The 16,908-nt window shown below is 45.0% G+C and overlaps 1 protein-coding gene across 2 annotated transcripts in view; it reads right to left on the reverse strand.

Moving 5' to 3' along the window:
• Positions 1-4,978: 4,978 nt before the first annotated feature.
• Positions 4,979-16,908, reverse strand: part of LOC100543007 (gamma-aminobutyric acid receptor subunit beta-4) — a 67,305-nt gene continuing 55,375 nt past the window's right edge. Inside the window, exons 5-9 of one of the 2 annotated variants that reach the window (XM_010715273.3) lie at positions 15,152-15,234; positions 10,700-10,837; positions 9,014-9,166; positions 6,097-6,341; positions 4,979-5,572 (exon numbers count right to left, since the gene is read on the reverse strand). In XM_010715273.3, coding sequence (XP_010713575.1) covers positions 5,195-5,572; positions 6,097-6,341; positions 9,014-9,166; positions 10,700-10,837; positions 15,152-15,234 — 997 coding nt within the window. In that variant the 3' untranslated portion in view covers positions 4,979-5,194. Of the gene's footprint in view, positions 5,573-6,084; positions 6,342-9,013; positions 9,167-10,699; positions 10,838-15,151; positions 15,235-16,908 lie in introns of both variants that reach the window. The other variant, XM_010715272.3, reaches the window with a different exon arrangement.

Here is a 16,908-nt window from a genome sequence, read left to right on the forward strand (position 1 = left end):
CTGCAGGTCCCCAGTTTCCAGTGCTCTAGGCTTTTCAAACCTATTTATATTGCACGTATATTTCCACTACCTCTCTCCTAATCGTCTTTGAAGTTCTAGCCCGTTCTCACCTCTTCCTCATCCTATCCCCTCCACTAGAATTTCATTAACTATTGTCCTTTGGTCTGCACAGCTCCAGAAGTTTCACTTCAGCTTGATAACAGTTCAGAGATTTAAAACCCTTTCACCCTCCTCATAAAAAGGAAAACAAAACCAACTCCCTCCCCCACACCTTATCTCCTCACACCAGAGCCTTTGGAGCAGATCTGGTCAAACAGACCAGCCCAATCAGGTCCTCACACGGCTCTGTTTCTGGGAAGTGGATGTGCTGTCCATTGGACAGAGGAAGTGCCAAGCCTTGGCAGGTTTCCTACTTATTTGCAAGACATAAGCTGCTGGCATGGTGTCAGATGTGCATGCAAGAAAGCTGGATGCCAGTTAAGACCTATAGTCTTGTTTGTTTCATGCACTGTGAACTTATCCTATATACACTACGGGCTGGTTTATGCTTGAAGACATGAATATAAAGGTATACATTTTCCTTTTATCTTAGTAACCAAAGCTTTACTTTCACCCATGGAATAGCAGGGGTTTGCTACCACGGCTCTTATTTTCCTCTTCTGCTCTTTCTCTCTTCAGTTCTCAATACTGAAGGTGAAGGGGGATAGGAGGGGGACAGGTAGGATTACAGTCCCAAGGTCCTAGTTCCTAAAGGTCCCTGAGTGACAGCACTGTACAGTATCAGAATATGAAGCGATAGGGTTGTGTTGGCCATTTATATCCTGAGAGAGATTTCACTTTTATTTCTCCTTTTCCTCCTCCTCCTCCACATGCCTGCGTTAGGCTGTTACGCATGGGAAAGGTGCAAAACATTCTCCTCCAGCCCAGCCCCCTCAGGCTGCCCGGAGTTTCCCTCATGCTCAGCTTCCATTCTCTGACAAAAAACAGAAGGCCCAACAGACAGCAACCCTATCTCAAGCAGCAAACAAACTGAGGCTTCATTCAGCATTGCCTCCTGCACCACTGTAGCAAAAACCAGATGCTGCTCCATTTTGGAATAGCACTCATGCTTATTCCTCTCCGCTGCTCTCCCTTCATGAAGAGAAGGTGGACAGCAACATGCACACAAGCTACAGAGTGGAAATCTTCTCCAGCTTTCCAACAACATTATCTTTGTACCCACCCAATTAAAGGCTCATGTCTTTCCTTATGTTTGTGACAGCCTGAAACCTCTCAGCTGGAGTTTAATTTAAGTAAAATTCATTTTTTCTCCACTGTCTCCTTTCAGAATCACCGGACCCCGAAACAACCCTTGGATTTGTTGCCTTTCTTAGGGTGGACACAGATTGCTATGGAGGGGGAAAATGGAGGTACCACCTCGGTCCTGGAGGAGGGCATTTCTAAAGGCCTCCAGCATCCTTCCCTCCCCCCTGTCCAGGACCACATATTCTATTACTCATCTGACTTAAAGGACTCGATTGTTCTCCATCCTGCCATGTCACCAGAAATTATAAGGCAGTTCCTGAACTGTGAGAAGTCCTGACCGCACACTCTTTGGCAAAGATTATTGTGTAGGACTGAAAAGTCCAGATGTCTGGATATACGAAGACAGACTCTATGAAATAAAACTGGCCTGGCAAGGACAGGTCAGAAACATTCAGAGAGAAACTAGGATGACTCCTGCTAAGAAAGAGAACCCAGCCGACAGAGAACCGAGGCAAATAGCAAAAGAGTCTGGCTCCAAATCCCAGCAGGTGAAGAAAACATCTGAGCAGTGCTTTTTCCCTGGAAAGCTTTTGGATTGTCGCTGTGAAATTCTGGGCTCAATCTCTGATTGAAGCCTTGAAAAGTAAAAACAGACCCTCCTCCGTGCCTGATCTCCAGCTGCTGGAGGCCCTGGGCTGTACCTGCTGTGCCGGACGGGGTTGCTTAGTGGCTGGCAGGAACCCCTTCCATGTAGGACTCACTGCCCAAGCAGCAAAGAGCAGAGGTGAGCTTTCATCATATCTGTGTGCTGCTGCCACTGCTGGCCCTTGGGAGCAGCTGAGGGCACTCTGGGTGCCTAATTCCTACCACCGATTTGTCAGGCTTCTACTACAGCTAGCAAATTGCTGGAGATCCTGAGTCATCTCCCTCAGCTTCATCATTTCTTACCACGTGGCTATTTGTTCCCTTTCCAGTTTTAACAGGCTTCTTACAAGTGCCTCTTTTTTTTTCCCTTTCTGTCATTCTGACCACCCTTTGCATTGCAATCCCATATATAAAGGGTAAGTGTTTTGATATTGTATTTACTGACCAATCAGCTGGTTAGACTTCCCTGAAAGGCCAAACCTGCTGATAGGCAGCCTCCCTCTGGCACACATATTACCACATTATACTGCTGATGTCATAAAACACAACTTTATGACTTCCATTACAAATTTTAAAAGCCTTTTCCAAATTGAATCCCGCTAGAAAATGTAACAGTCTCCTCTGGACAACCTTTAACTTCCTGCACGTCAAGCAGAAGAAACTACCTGATTCAGCCACTAGTCCTACCATCCAGTTCTGTTCACTCTTCAAATTTACTGCTGTACAGATCCATGTCAGCAATAAACTGCAGCATCAAGAAAACCTATTTTCAACAGCATCGCTCCTGAATGTGGAAACCAGCAAGAGACTGTTCTGTAGGGAAGTTAAGCCTGATTTAACAATTGTGCTAAAACCTTGGTGAGCCCAGAAGGGCCGGGACTGAATGTGTGCGTGCATGAACGTGGCAGAGGGAGACAGAGATTGGGGATGAGTGAGAAGGATGGATGTTCTACTTTTATGCTTAGGAGTCTACCAGCAGAAAATGCATAAAGCACATTACTAATATAAAAATAGCAATACTTATCACTCTGATGTGCCCTGATCCTGCTTCCTCCAAATCAAGGCAAAACTTTCCATGACTTCAGTATTACTAGGTCAGGCCTATAGTAATTCACATTTTCAGAGCACTGTACAGACACAAATCAGTAAATGAAAAGATGTGCATTAGATGCATCTGTTCTCTGACAAACAAGTTTCCCTGGCCTCAGAAAATCACTTTGCTCTCCTGAACAATGGGAACTTAAGAAAAAGGAAGAGGATGCTAGCAGGAAAATAAAGGGGTGTTTGGATTCAAGGCAGTGTGTGTGTGGTGGCATGTGAAAACCTCCATCAGGTAAGAAAAGGGTTCTCATAATTACTCCATGAATGGCAGAATGACCCAAGGGTTAAAGTTTTGCACTTGTGAATTTATTATTTTCATGGCTTTTATTAACATTGTAAGGGAGATTATCAATCATCAGTGATTGCCCAAGTGGCCAATAATTCAGTGATTTATCTGAAAGTCACTGGCTCCTTTGGAAAAGGAGTGCCCTTTTGTACCTTAATAACATGTGCCTGCAGATGGAAGCTACTACAGACTTAAGGGCTTCCACAAGCACTGACAAGCTCAGCACTTTCACTGCAACCTTTGTTGTGCCCAGTCTTTGAAGACCACTGTCTTCCAGAGGGATCATGCTCCATAGAACTCTATGCATCCTTAGTTGCATCTTCTGCAGGAAGGGACACAAGGTGCTCTTCTCTGCATGGTTTAACAGATACAAAGCAAGGCCATATAAAGCAGAACATATTAGAGGGTGGTAGATCACCATTTGCTTCTGAAGCTCTTAGGAAAGGGAATAGTTATCATTTCTGGATATTTTCATCCTGAAATACAACAGAGTTAAAAAACCTCCTCCCCTTTCTGCACCTTGCTGTAGGCTATGGTCATTTGGTGGGCTGGAGTATGAAGTCCCTTGTCTGGCACAAAGAGCAGGTAGAGAGGGGAAATGGCTGAGTTTTCAGAATCCTGTAACTGCTTTTCTCCCAAAACTCAGTAAGAAAGATGCAGAGTGGAAATGATTAGGAACAAGCCCTATTCCAGGACTAAACCAGCTTAGATCAGATGCCAGCAGTGGACAATGGCATCATCCCATTGCTGATTCCCAAAACCCTCTCTCTCCTCAGCAAGTGTATTTGCACAATCTATTGTCCCCAGCCTCGTGTCTCTAGTACAAGCTAGGACTCCAAGTTCGCAAAGTTGCAATGAGCAAACAAAACCCTGCTATCCCCCCCAGAACATTGCCAGTTAAATGTCATCTGTGTTCTCTTTCTACAAAAGACATTACAAAACCCCCCTCCCCTGCTCCCTTCCCCAGAAAACATGCTTGCACACACACATCCACACCCACATCCACACACACTCCCAGATGTGTCTCACATGCACACACTCATTCACACAGGAAAAACAGCTTGCAAACTCCTGAAGGTGGAAAAAGGCAACTTGCAAATGTGCCTTTGCTTTTGATAAGCTCCCTCCTCCCACCCCCCCATGCCCCATATTGCCCCTTCCCTCCCAAATAATTGCCCTGTCCTCCCCCCTTCCCAGCTCTTCCAAAATAAATATTCTTTTTATTTGTTGGTTTAAAAGATTCTTTTAGGCTTGTAAGCAAGAGAGAGGGAGAGAGAAAAAGAAAAGAGAAGTCTCATAGCATGAGAATGAAACCCCACTATCTCATGAATCCATGTAGGAATAAACATGAAGGGGTTAGGAACAGTGACAGAAGAAAGATTAAAAAAATATAATAATACTGAGAGGAGAAAGATGAAATTATGAAGTTCAGTAGTGAGATGGAAGTGAGGATAGTGCATTAGTGAGCACAGCCAAAGATAACCTATCCCCCCCACACCAGTTTTTAACTCAATTTCCTTATATCTCCCTCCCCCCCTTTTTTAAATACTTTTTTTTTTGTTATTTTTCTTTTTTTCCTATCCTTTTTCTTTTTTTTTTTTACGCTTTTTTTTTTTTTTTTGATTTTTTTTTTCACAATGGTTTAAGTCCTTCAGCAGGAAACCAAAATTAAGACAAACACATCCCTCCCTGAAATCAAATCCCCTCCCATATACCTTTCTTTCCCTTCCCCCCCCCCAACACTCTGTGGTTCTATATGTGCTGAAAAGAGAAGAGTAAGCTTAGAGTAAATCTAATGAATCAAAGGAATAAATGATAATGATAGTAAAGAGTAAAACCCAAACCCAAAAGACCACAACACTCCTGTGTTGTCATTGTCTGAGTGTCTGTCCCTATCTCTCTTGGAGGCTGCAGGCATCAATTTACATAGTACAACCAGTAAACAAGGTTGAAGAATCCAAAGGTGATTGGAAAAATGATTCTTGACCACTTGTCAATGGTGCTGACATCTGTTAGGTCTGGAATTTTGAGCTTCAGCTTAGATGACCGCCGACGGAGACGGCAGTTGGCACGGTTGCGGGCTGCGGCATGGTGGGTCAGCGGGACATGGCGGTCCAGGGTTGGGTGGTGACCAAATCCATCCCGGGAGGCCAGCTGCTTGCGGAACTGAATTCCTGAGCCTTCAAAGGACATGACAGAGTTTCGAGAGTCGCCAACGCTGCTCATCATGTCCGTGGCCAGCAGCTCGTTGTTCATATCCAGAGTGCTGAGGAGGATGTTACCGTAAGGGTCAACCTAGAACAGGGGAGACAGAGAGAAAGCTAGCAAGGATGCCTTGTGCACTGTGTGCACAGCTATGCCACCAGGGATGATTTTGAACTGCTTTCTGTATATTGATACTGGTCTTTGGGTTGTAAGTGGGTTCTGAACCTGAACTTCTGCATTTGCAAAGGTCATCCATTGATGTTGGTTGCTCACAGGCTGGAGCCTGTGCTTGCAGTGAGTTGAGTAATGTGTTTGTGCCAACAGAGTAGGACCAAAAGCCACAAGGGTACCTTGCAAGAGGGTGGTCTGATGAAACTGTCTTGAGGATAATGACCAAATGATCAAGGAGAAAAATTCCCAGTAAATAATGGAAAGAGATCCTTCTCAGCATCTGTCTGCAAACTTCAGTAGATCTATGTTTATCAGACAAGGGAACTGGAGTTTCTTGTGGTGAAGAGATAGGCTGCTCCACAGCTCATCCAGGACTGAATGAACAGTGGAGAGTTTGAATTCTCCTGCCACAAGGAAAGAAGGGAACAAACCTGCTCTCTCACCCTCTTTTCTTCATAACGATGGCGCTCATTGTTGGCCTTGCTGATCCGTTCACTCTGTTTCTTCTGCTGCCGAGGGCCTCGTCCAAAGAATATGTAGTTGACAAAAGCATATTCCAGGAGTGCCAGGAACACAAAGACAAAGCAGCCCATGAGGTAAACATCAATAGCCTTGACGTAAGGGATCTTAGGGAGAGTTTCCCGCAGATGAGTATTGATGGTAGTCATTGTGAGTACCGTGGTGACCCCTGTAAGGAGAGGGTAGGTATTCTGTTATCAAGGTGGGGTGGTTTCCTGAAATGCCTATCTCAGATTTCCCATCCCTTCTCCCATCTGGGCTGAACCTCAGGAGGGTTGGAAGCAGCAAAACTGGGAAGAAAATTGTCATTATTCTAAGATCTACTGCCCATTGCAGAAAGTAAACAAGCTGTCAAAAGTGGGAGAAAATGTAAAAGCTCAGTAGCATCAGGACAATGTGGATCAATGTTCTCTGGACCTCAGTTCTCTGAGTCCTCCCCGATCATCCTTCTTTCAATCACTGTGATAGGAAATACACAGTTTTGTTTTCAGTCTCTCAAATTTTTTCCTCATTCTTTCCTACTTCATGAACTCGTCACAATTCCCTGGGCACTACTGAATGCCTAAGTATCCTTGACATGAATTTCTAATATGCTGTGACTTTCTAATGCCATAAATATGAGAAGGAGATAAGAGACTACCACTTCATGAGTCTCTCTTCTTTTACCTGCCTCAAGGCTTCTATCTATTTCCTTGATTCCATCAATTCCTACCTTTCTCTCATCAGCTTTACCACCCACTACTTCAATTATCTGAGCTCCTTTCATGGCTCTCATGTTCTCCTTTTTATGTCTACTCATATTTCCTGCATCTTAAATAAACCTTTATTTGACTATCTACTCGGTCTACTTGGTGCATCATGATTACACTCTCAGCTTCATTCCTTTCCTTCAGTTCGTTCTTAGCCCCTGGCCTGTGAACTCTCAAAATGGCCACAGATTTGTCTCTTCAAGAGTGCCTCAGAAAGTAGCAATTGGGCTTCATACTTCTTTTGGAGCAGAAACTCTGTTGCTTCAACCTAGTTCTTCTTTTCCCTCTTCCCAATCTCAGCTGCCATGTTTTTGTTACTACTTTGCTGATTTCCTTTTCCTCAAATGTCCTTCCTCCTCTTCTCTGTTGGCAGCATTCCAGTCCAAGTTCTTTGTCTCTAGCTCTCTTATTCTACATGGTTTTAATTTGCTCTTCATTTTTTAGCCCTATCTCTACTGTGATTGCTCCCACATTTGTCTGTGCATCCCGGAGTTGTGCTTGTCCTGTTTCCCCATCAACTTGATTGTTTTTAGTGTCATTCCCAACAAAAGACTTAGAGAGCTAATAGTCTTCAGTTCAAAGAAAAGAAGAGGGAGTGCAGACACAATGATAATTTTTGAATACCCAGAAGTCTGGTAGAAATTAAGGGGGAATAAAATGTTCTCCATGTCCACCAAAGACAGACAAATTGCATCGGAGATTTAGAACAGAGGAAAAGGGGGGATTTCTGGTTGTATGAGCAGGCTAATCCAGAGGAATAGTGGTTAGAGAAGGCTGCAGATTCTCCTTCTTTGAAGGTTCTTAGGAACAAGTTAGATAGAGAGCTGTCAGGAATGGCTCGTTGAGAGCTGTTCCAGTTCTGATCTACAATGTTTTTTCTTCTGTTTTCTCCAGATGTCAGCTGAAAATCAACAGCTGTGCATCTCAAGTCCACCCTTCTGCTTGTACTCTTCATGTGAGAGTCTACTCTGTCTACTATGTCTAGGAATGTCTACTGTGGTCTCTTTTTACTCTCACTAATGATACTCCTGTCACTGCAACTTACCTTTTCAATTTACTGTCTTCCTCTTTTCCCTTCCTTGATCCAGCCTCTCCAAACAGGCACAGACAAATCATTTCTTTTATATGTTTTTGTACAAACCACCACTGCTCTGCCTTCTCCTAAATCTAATTTAAGCCCCCAGCCTTCTCTGTAAGACCCAAACTTTACCTGTTCTCCATTCCTTATCAGAAGCTTTTCCCCACCACAGGAAATTTTCCTCCCTTGTCTCTCCTATTTCCTCTGAACTTTCTATCATGTTGCATAGCCCCATTCTGATATGCCAGCTACCCCACTTTTCTCCTGTTCCTTCTTCAAAATCCTCATCTGCAATCCACCCCCACTTCCCTTCTGTTGCTTAAAAGATCTCTTTTTTTTTCTCTTATAGGAAAACATCCCTATTTAGGGGCGCATATGTTTAAAAAAATCTTTTACTTCACTGTCCCACATTTGACTTTGGTTATGAAGGTCTTCAGTCACAAAAAAGAATCTGTATTGGGCCTAAAATATCATGAAATTGTGTAATGTCACTTTCTTTATCTCCTTAAACTTTTAGTCATTCACTCACCATTCTTACTGCTCTTTGGCCATCCACTCTTAGCATTTATCATCCAACTAACCTGCTCTCAGCACACCTGTTAATCAAGAGATGCCCAGACTTATCTATTTAAGAAAATAAGTACAAACTGGAGTGAGGGAGCTGGTGGGTTCATAGCATATCATAGTCTCATGCTTCTGAGAAGCTGTGACCATTTATACTTCTGTATGTAACAAATTCCCCACAGAAATCTATAATGTAACTTTTACTGATTCAAATAATACAGACTCAAGCTTGGGAGACATTGATATTTCCAAAAAAAGTAACTTCAGGCTGAAAACCTGCAGTTTGTTCTCCAAGGAGATGTCATTCTTTTGGGATGACAAATTTGACAGAACTATCTGCCTTGTTTAGCTGCTACCTCATCAAGAAAAAGATATTTTCTTTCTTAGAACTGTCCTGTTTGATTTCCCTCAGATATCATATTCTTCAGTGTATAATGAAAAGGTACCTACCCAGTGCCACTCGTGCAGCAGAAGCATCATAATTGATCCAGAAGGACACCCAGGACAGAATGGTGATGAGGATAGATGGCATGTAAGTCTGCAGGATGAAGTAACCAATGTTCCTCTTAATTCGGAAACTCAAAGATAAGCGCAGGTATGAACCTGTCAATGAGATATTAAAGGGAGATCTTGTCTGAGAGGAAGGCAAAGTCGTGTTTTTAGTAGGAGCTTCCATTTGGAAAATGTTCTCAAGAGGCAGAGATAATGAGGAATCTCTCCTCTTTTTTTTTCCTTAGATTGTACAGACTCATCAGAGAAGAGGGTCTCTTCAGAGTCTGCTCAATTGGCTAAGAATATTAGGAAGAAAGGAAGCTCTATGCACGTTACAGTATTATATCAGACATCATGGGAGAACGTCTGTTCAGTACTCAGTTGAAACTGCCTTTGTGATATGTGCCAATAAGATTTGGGCTTGCACGGGAGACTTCAGCCCTATATCTGGATGCAGTAAGATCATTTTCCATTGTATCATGTGCTAGTTTTTCCTCCAAATAGCAATGAAGATATGAATAGTATTTTTCCCATGCTGTTCTAAAACTGGGTTATGGTCAGACTGGGCAAATTCATACACAAATAGAGTACCATTGGTTGATCTGTAGATCTTTTTTCTTTTTCAAGTTCCTCCTAATCTTTTAGCAAATCTAATGAGGATAGTGACAGGAAGAAGTACTTTTACAATTCTTCTACTGGAACATGGTATTTTGACAGGACAAAGCAGCAACTCTCTCACTGCTGTGAAACAAAGTCCAAGCCATTCCTCCTTTTCACCTCCTTCCCTAAGCAACACAACAGACTGAAATATGAGTGTAATTGTGGGTTGGCAGCTAAGCTAACAAGAGAACAACAGTCTGTAATGATCAGGGAGGAAGACTGGGAAAAGGAGGTTATATTTTCTCATCATTGTGTATCATTTATGCAGTTTGAATGTTTTCGTTCACCAATCATTTTCTTTTTAAGGTCGTATCCACCCAGATTGCAAAGTTCTTTTGGAAGGAACATGGCTTCTTGCAGATGTCTAGATTACTGATGCAATGGGACCCTGCTCCTAGCATGTCCAGTGAGGTACCACTGTAGCAGCATCCCCATCTGCCACTGCCATGGACAGACTTTGGCTGTTACTTCACAGCATTTCAAAAATCATCCAAGTTAACACGTGTGGCACTCCGCTTAGGCAGTGAACTCCATACCAGATCAAAATGAAGTCAGCAACCAAAATCCAAACCCTTAATTGTCCAAGGTGTTCTCTCCAGATCTTGTAGTGTGCAGATGGGCCATTTGCTGTTCAAGAGAAATATTCTGCTTCTTACTGTTGCACCTACATTGATTTGAGAGCCAGTTTCAAACCACATAAATACAAGATAAAGGCTGAGAACCTTCTAAGGAGGTTCTGTTTTGGATTTAGCTGGTGTTTCAACTAAGAAATGAAAACAACTGTAATAAAAATAAAAATGATTCCACAAGTCTTTGAAGAGTCAAATTTGATGGGTACAGAAGACGGCTCTTTTTCAAACGAATAGGGCCTGAAGCCTAGAACCTAATTTAATACCTCAGAATCTAAATCAGATGAGCAACCACATTGACCTGGATCAACAGAAGGTTTATGAACTCCATCACATCTCTTGGGCAGAGACTCACCGGTGGTGAAGACCACTTCCCTGCTGACCAGTCTCTGCTCGATAATGGTGAACTGGGGCAGTTCTAGCACCTCCATCCCTGTGACAGCTGAATCATTTCCTTGCCAGAAGAAGACAATGTCATCAACTGTGTAACCATCTGCAGAGGTGGAAAAGCACAGAGAGAAAACTAAGCTGACAAGCTGCAGCAAATGACTCCCCCATTTTCTCTAAGGTGATTTGGAAGAGGATCCAAAGGAAAGCCCACACCACCAGACAGCAAGCACAGCCCTTCCTTGCTGACGTCATTTTCTTCAGCTGAGCTGGGCAATACGTTCCCCAGGAGAGGAAAAAATTGGTCAGAACTCCCCCTTCTGGCTAGGATTCAGGAAAAAAAGGTGGGATATGGTCCATCATATCTTGACTCGTGCTACATAATCTCCATAACTAACATGACAGGGAGTTGTGCATCAGAAGCTGCTATCAAATGCACAAAACATTGCATTTTGCTTTTTAAAAGCTGCCTCCTTTTACCAGAAGGGGGAGATCACAATACATTCTGATGCAGACCAGGTAAACAGAACCTCAAAATATTAAAGATTCCCAGAGAGAAAAAGATTTACAACGATGTTGAGAAGAAACTTGAGCATCAGTACATCTCTCTCTTAAATACCCTCAGTCATAATTTGGAAGCACACAGAGCCTCTGAGACCGGGGGCTGTTTTTGCCAAGCTCTGGCTGGAAAGAGCACTAAGGGAAGAAGAAAGTAGGCGAAATCCAGCTGGTGACAAATGTTCATTCCTTATTTTTCATGGTAATGGATTTGTTCAGAGGTCAACTCAACTGAGGGCACAGCCTTAAGCTTTTTAACCCCAAACAATCCAAGGCAGGAAGGGCTGCACAGGCTGTGGGTACTGAGAAGCCCACAGCCATATCCCAGGTGCTTCAGCCTCATTTGGAACAAGGCCTGGGCGACAAGAACATGCAGCTCCTCTCACATCAGTGTGATGATCACAACCCTGCCCATTGCACATGTGTGCAAGGATTGATCTCCGCTCGTAATTCAGTGCTGCTTGTGCCAAGGTCAGTTTTGCAGCACCACAGCTGTTTCCAGACATTTCTTATTCTAAGAAAAGTGTGGAGCTGCATGGGAACACCTCTGTGCTCAGAAAAGAACTGTGATATGTACAGGCTTTGGTACAGCACCACAAAGCTTTGTTCAGAGCATGATCTTCACCTATGCCCCCAGAAAGCCTGTATTTACAACCTGCACTGCATCACGACATCACGACAGTCAGCCTCAGCCATGAGCCCTGGCAGCAGAGGTGGTTGGCTAGCAACACCCAGCAAGGTCAACATCTGCTACAGAGAGCTGCCACTGAGGCCAGCACCAGTTTATTAGTGACAAGATGAGAATGAAGAGCTGTTGGATGCACCATAGAGGAGAAGGAATTATTCAAATTGGCCTCAGGGCCAAGGATTCCCTCTGCTCACAGCTGAGCTTTTGAGGACAGTGTGATGCTGCAGCTCCTGGGTGGCCAAAGTCCTGAGCAACCTGTTCCAATCTCACGGCCAAGCCTACTTTGAGCTGGGGGCTGGACTATGACACCCTGAGATCCCTTGCAAACTGCATTATTTGATGACTCTGTAGCCTCCAAGCCCACGTCTTGTGCTTTTGGTCATTACTGTTCTTATTCACCGATGCTAAAGAAGTGGAAAACTGTTATCAAGTGCTATACCAGATCCGTTTTGCTGTGAATCGACCAAGCCAGGCCTCCACCTCCTCCCTGGTGGCAGCCAGTCTGCTCTGTGGATGACTGTGGCGAAGCACCTAGACCCACGAGCTCAGGGAATCAGAAGGACCCTGAGGTCACCTCACCCACTGCAGACACCCATGGTGGCACAGGTTGCTGTGGTGCCCCATTATCCCAGCTTTGTGCACCTGTCCCAGAGCAAGGAGCTGACACCAAGCATGGAAAGCATTGCTCCCAGCGCCTGGTTCCTGTGGCTCAGAACCTCACAGCTAACAATGTGTGTGAGCTTATATTTGAATCCATCAAGCTCAGACCTTAAGACACCGGTGGCCACTCTGAGTTTTTCAACGAGGTTACGGAGCCCTTCCCACCCTATGCAGAGGTGCACCCAACCTGTAAACAACTCACCTCTCCACCTCCTTGCAGTAAACAAAGCAGGCTGAGCTATTTCAGTTCCTAACTGCAAAACATCTGCTCCAGCCCTTGAATGCTTTTTAGCATCTTTTTCTCAACCTCTTCTGATTTCTCAACTTCCTTTCTAAATTATGGAAACCAAAATTAGAAAGAACCCCTTTCCCAGTCTCACCAGCGACACATGCAGAGGCCAATCGATTCCCTGCTCTGAGTCACTGCTCTCCTGGTTTATATAACCAAGGCTTGCTCCAGCCCTCTGTGCCAGAGCCTTGCTACAAAGCCTCCAGCAGCGATCTTGGGGCTGTGATCCCTCCATCATTTCCCCCGGTCTGGGCTCGTGCAGGTCCCATCCTCAGTCTGGCAGCCTGGCTACTGCGCCCAGCCACAGACCTCCACATTTAGCTGTATTCAGATGTACTCAGGATGGATGTATTCAAATTGGGATGTATTCAAATGTGCAGCAAGCAGGCCACGCAGACTGCTATCTTCATCATCCACAAATTTAACAGCAGTTACTTCAAATTTACTTCCTGATCAGCAATGAAAATGTCAAGTTACAGTATCTAAGCTTAGGAGCTCTCGCAGTTAACTCGCTCCATCCCATTCATCCTATGACCTGCTGATACTGGGAACCGATCTTTTTTTCTAATATTATTATTCAGTATGAAATCAAACATGTTTTTCAAGAATCCATTTTTTTTTAAGTGGTTCTAAAGGGAAAGGTTGCTCAGTCTAAAAATAAATGTTCCACTTTGATTTGCAGCTTTAGAAAAGAAAACCAAGTTTCCACTTCAATTTTAAAAAGCAAAACAACTTTCAGAAAGTCATTTCAACCTGAAATATCATGAAGTATTGATACAGCATCTTAAGATGCCAGATGAATGGCCTGGTTGCTGCCAGCCTCATCACTTTTTTGTTGAGTCCTGGCACACAATCAGGAGGGGGGTCACGGAATGAGGGCTGGTTTGGGGGCAGTGGCTTGGATCAACAGGCAGTGTTAGCATGGGCTTATCCTCTGCAGGTAAGTTCAACACACTGCTATGGGAAGGAGATCCCAGCTTCACACTGCTGCTTTCTTCTCAGAAAGAGTGGTGAGGCATGGTACAGGCTGCCAGGGAGGTGGTGGAGTCACCATCTCTGGAGGAGCTCAAGAACTGTGGAGATGTGGCACTAAGGGATGCAGTTAGTGGGCAGTATTGGTGGAAGATGGACGATTAGACTAGAGATCTTAGAGATCTTTCCAACCTTTGTGATTCCATGATTCTACAAACTCAGCACTTCTGCATTACAAGGTTATTTTGGTGGGGTTTTCTGTTTGTGTTCATTCTGTTTTTTTTTAAAGCCAGGCATGAGAGGAGCATTGTTTCAAAGCTGTGTGGATGTGAAAACAAACAAAATGGAGCCCTGCAGATTTCCAGTGTGCGTGAGTGTGAGAGACAAAGGCTCTTAGCAAGGAAACCACGAGTCTCTTCATCTCGGCGTGGGTCTTGGAAATACTGTAAGGAAACGTAACTTCAACTAACAAATTGGCTTGACATGTCCCATTAAGAACAAAATCGCAACATGGGGAACTGTGGGTAATTCTCTGCCTTCTGTTTTCTTGGTTGTACCGTAAACTATTCTCAAAATACAAAAGAGTGCCAAAAATGACATGCCATTAGTGCCTCCAAGTGGACCTTATTTACATCCCATTACCCGCCACGCCAAAAACTGCTATCGCTGCACATCCCGAGTGGGACCAGGGCTGCCTGGTAGAGGAGAGGCTGGGAAGGCAGCGCCGTGCCTTCCGACTGCTGATGCCATGGGACATCTTTTATGAAAAAAGCAATTCTCTGATAATCACTACTGAAGCTGCATCATCATTACTGTGAGATCTGCTGCTCTGGACCGCTCCTATGGGAATACTGCAGTGCATTTTTATGAGGGAGTGCCGGACCTCCCTTGGCCAGAATGATCAGGGAGGCTTTTCATGGGAGTCCAAGAAAAATCCAGATGGGGAGGAGCTGTGGGCTCTGCTCCCACCTCCTGCAAAAAGCAGGCTCAGCCACCACTGAGGGCACCTTCCCAGGGCTATCTTAGGGCTGAGATAGCCTTCTCCACCCTCCCAAAAGTGAGAGTGATTTTAAGTGTCTCGCCTGCTGCCAGAGCTCCATTTTCCCAAGCACTTCACCCTGGGGATGGAGTTTGAATGAGGGAGCCCAGTCCTGCCCCAAGGGGCATCCTTGTGAATGGGTGGCCTTAAAAGCCCTAGGAGGCAGCCCAGGGGTGGGAGAGGTGGCTTGTTTGGGTCAGCATTGCATACGCACAGCTCTCAATCTCCAGCGTGCAGTTCTGCTGGTCCAGTGGGTACCTCCGCAGGTCCATCATGCAGGCAGCCGTGGTGGTGATCCTGAAAGAAGATGGGGGAAAAAAAAATAATAACAATAATGAATATTTTTAAAAAGGAGAAATGAAAGGCAGATGTGAAAGTCAGGCAGCATTTGGGGCCGCTGTTTCCCTGGAAACCAGAGAGAGCCACGGTGGGAGGGCAGAGGGAGGTGTGCGGGGGGCTGGATGCAGCTCACACTCAACTGCATGGCTTACACCCTCCGTGACTCACGTCAGCAAGGCTGTATCTCTGTTAGCAGGGTGGGGAGGGATTGGTGTTCCTCCCCTGTCTCTCCAGGAGAAAGACAAAGAAACTGGGAGTAGGCAGAGCTATGAGCAGAGCGGGGAGAGGAGAGAGATGTCAGATTGTGAAAGAGAGGCTGAGGGCAAGTGTCCATAGAACAGAAAAGCATTGATCATATTATCCTGCAATGGCCTCTTTCCTCCCAAATTGCCCCAAGAACCCCACTGTGCCCCTCCATTACACTCACTGCCCTCCTGCTCCTGCATTGTGTGCTGGTGGCTCCACTAACAGATTCACTCCTGTGCAAGTGATTCACCTGACACATGTGTACATATGTGCATCCCCTAGGAAAATAAACATAGGGAGAGAAAAAGGGCTGGGGTTGTTTTAGGGGTGTCAGTGCCAGGCAGTATTCTGTGAAAGGTTTACATGCATGTGGGTGCATCTGTGTTACACGGTGCACACAAAGGAGCATTGCTTTCTGGGTTGGGGCATTTTGCAGTGGGGCAGGTGGGGTGCAGGCACAAAGCAGGGAGAGAGCAATTCAGCTGCTAACTGCCAGCCCTGAATTTAGCAGGCTGCCCCAATTTCTCAAATTTATTGCTCCCCTCACCCCTTAATGCAGTTGTCTTCCTGTGCAGAGTTGTGTGCAGAGTACTGAAAACGGGGGAGAGATTGGTGCATTCCCCCCCCCCTTCTTTTTTCAATTAACCATCTGGAAGGCATTAATCAAGCTACACATTTTTTACTATGTAGGCATAACCAGTGAACTGTTAACGAGAAAGCTTTATCTTCTGAGCCCTGTGGATGGGGAGAGAGAGAAAAGAGGGGGAAAAAAAAGAAAAAAAAGACAAAAAAAAAAGACAAGAAAGCAGATAGGATGAGATGGCGAACCAGCAAAAAAAAAAAAAAAAAAAAGCAAAAAGGAAAATGCATCAATGAAAGAAAAAAGAGAGCAGAAGAGGGGGGTGTGGGTGAAGCTGGACAGAAAATCAGAGGGGGCAGAGGGGGGAAGGAGGGTGCAGGCACCCCTGGGACAGCACAGTCCTGGGGCACAAGGGTGGGGGCTGAGCAAGGCGGGCGCGTGGCCCCGCAGAGCTGCTGGCTCTTTAAGAAATCTCGTGTGCTAAATTTATCTCTCTGCTGTCTGTGAAGACTGTTTGTAGGAGATGAAGCCTTGAGGAGAGCCTTTGCCACTGCCTGCCGTGCTATAAATAGATCCGAAGAGACGAAGGGAATTTATATATATCCTCGCTGGGTCTAGATACAACACTGCAACTGCCCTCTCTCAGAGCAGGGGGCCCAAGTGAGCTCTTAACCCTTTTATCCGTACTGCAGTTGAGGTGGAGGAGAAAGCACAGAGGGGAGGAAGGATGACAGGACAGGAGTCACTCACAGATGATCACTGCGGCTTTGGGTCCGCGCGTATGGCTTTTGCAGCCACTGCGTTCG

Source organism: Meleagris gallopavo, chromosome 9 (genome assembly GCF_905368555.1).
Source record: "Meleagris gallopavo chromosome 9, MGAL_WU_HG_1.1, whole genome shotgun sequence".
Lineage (NCBI taxonomy): Eukaryota > Metazoa > Chordata > Aves > Galliformes > Phasianidae > Meleagris > Meleagris gallopavo.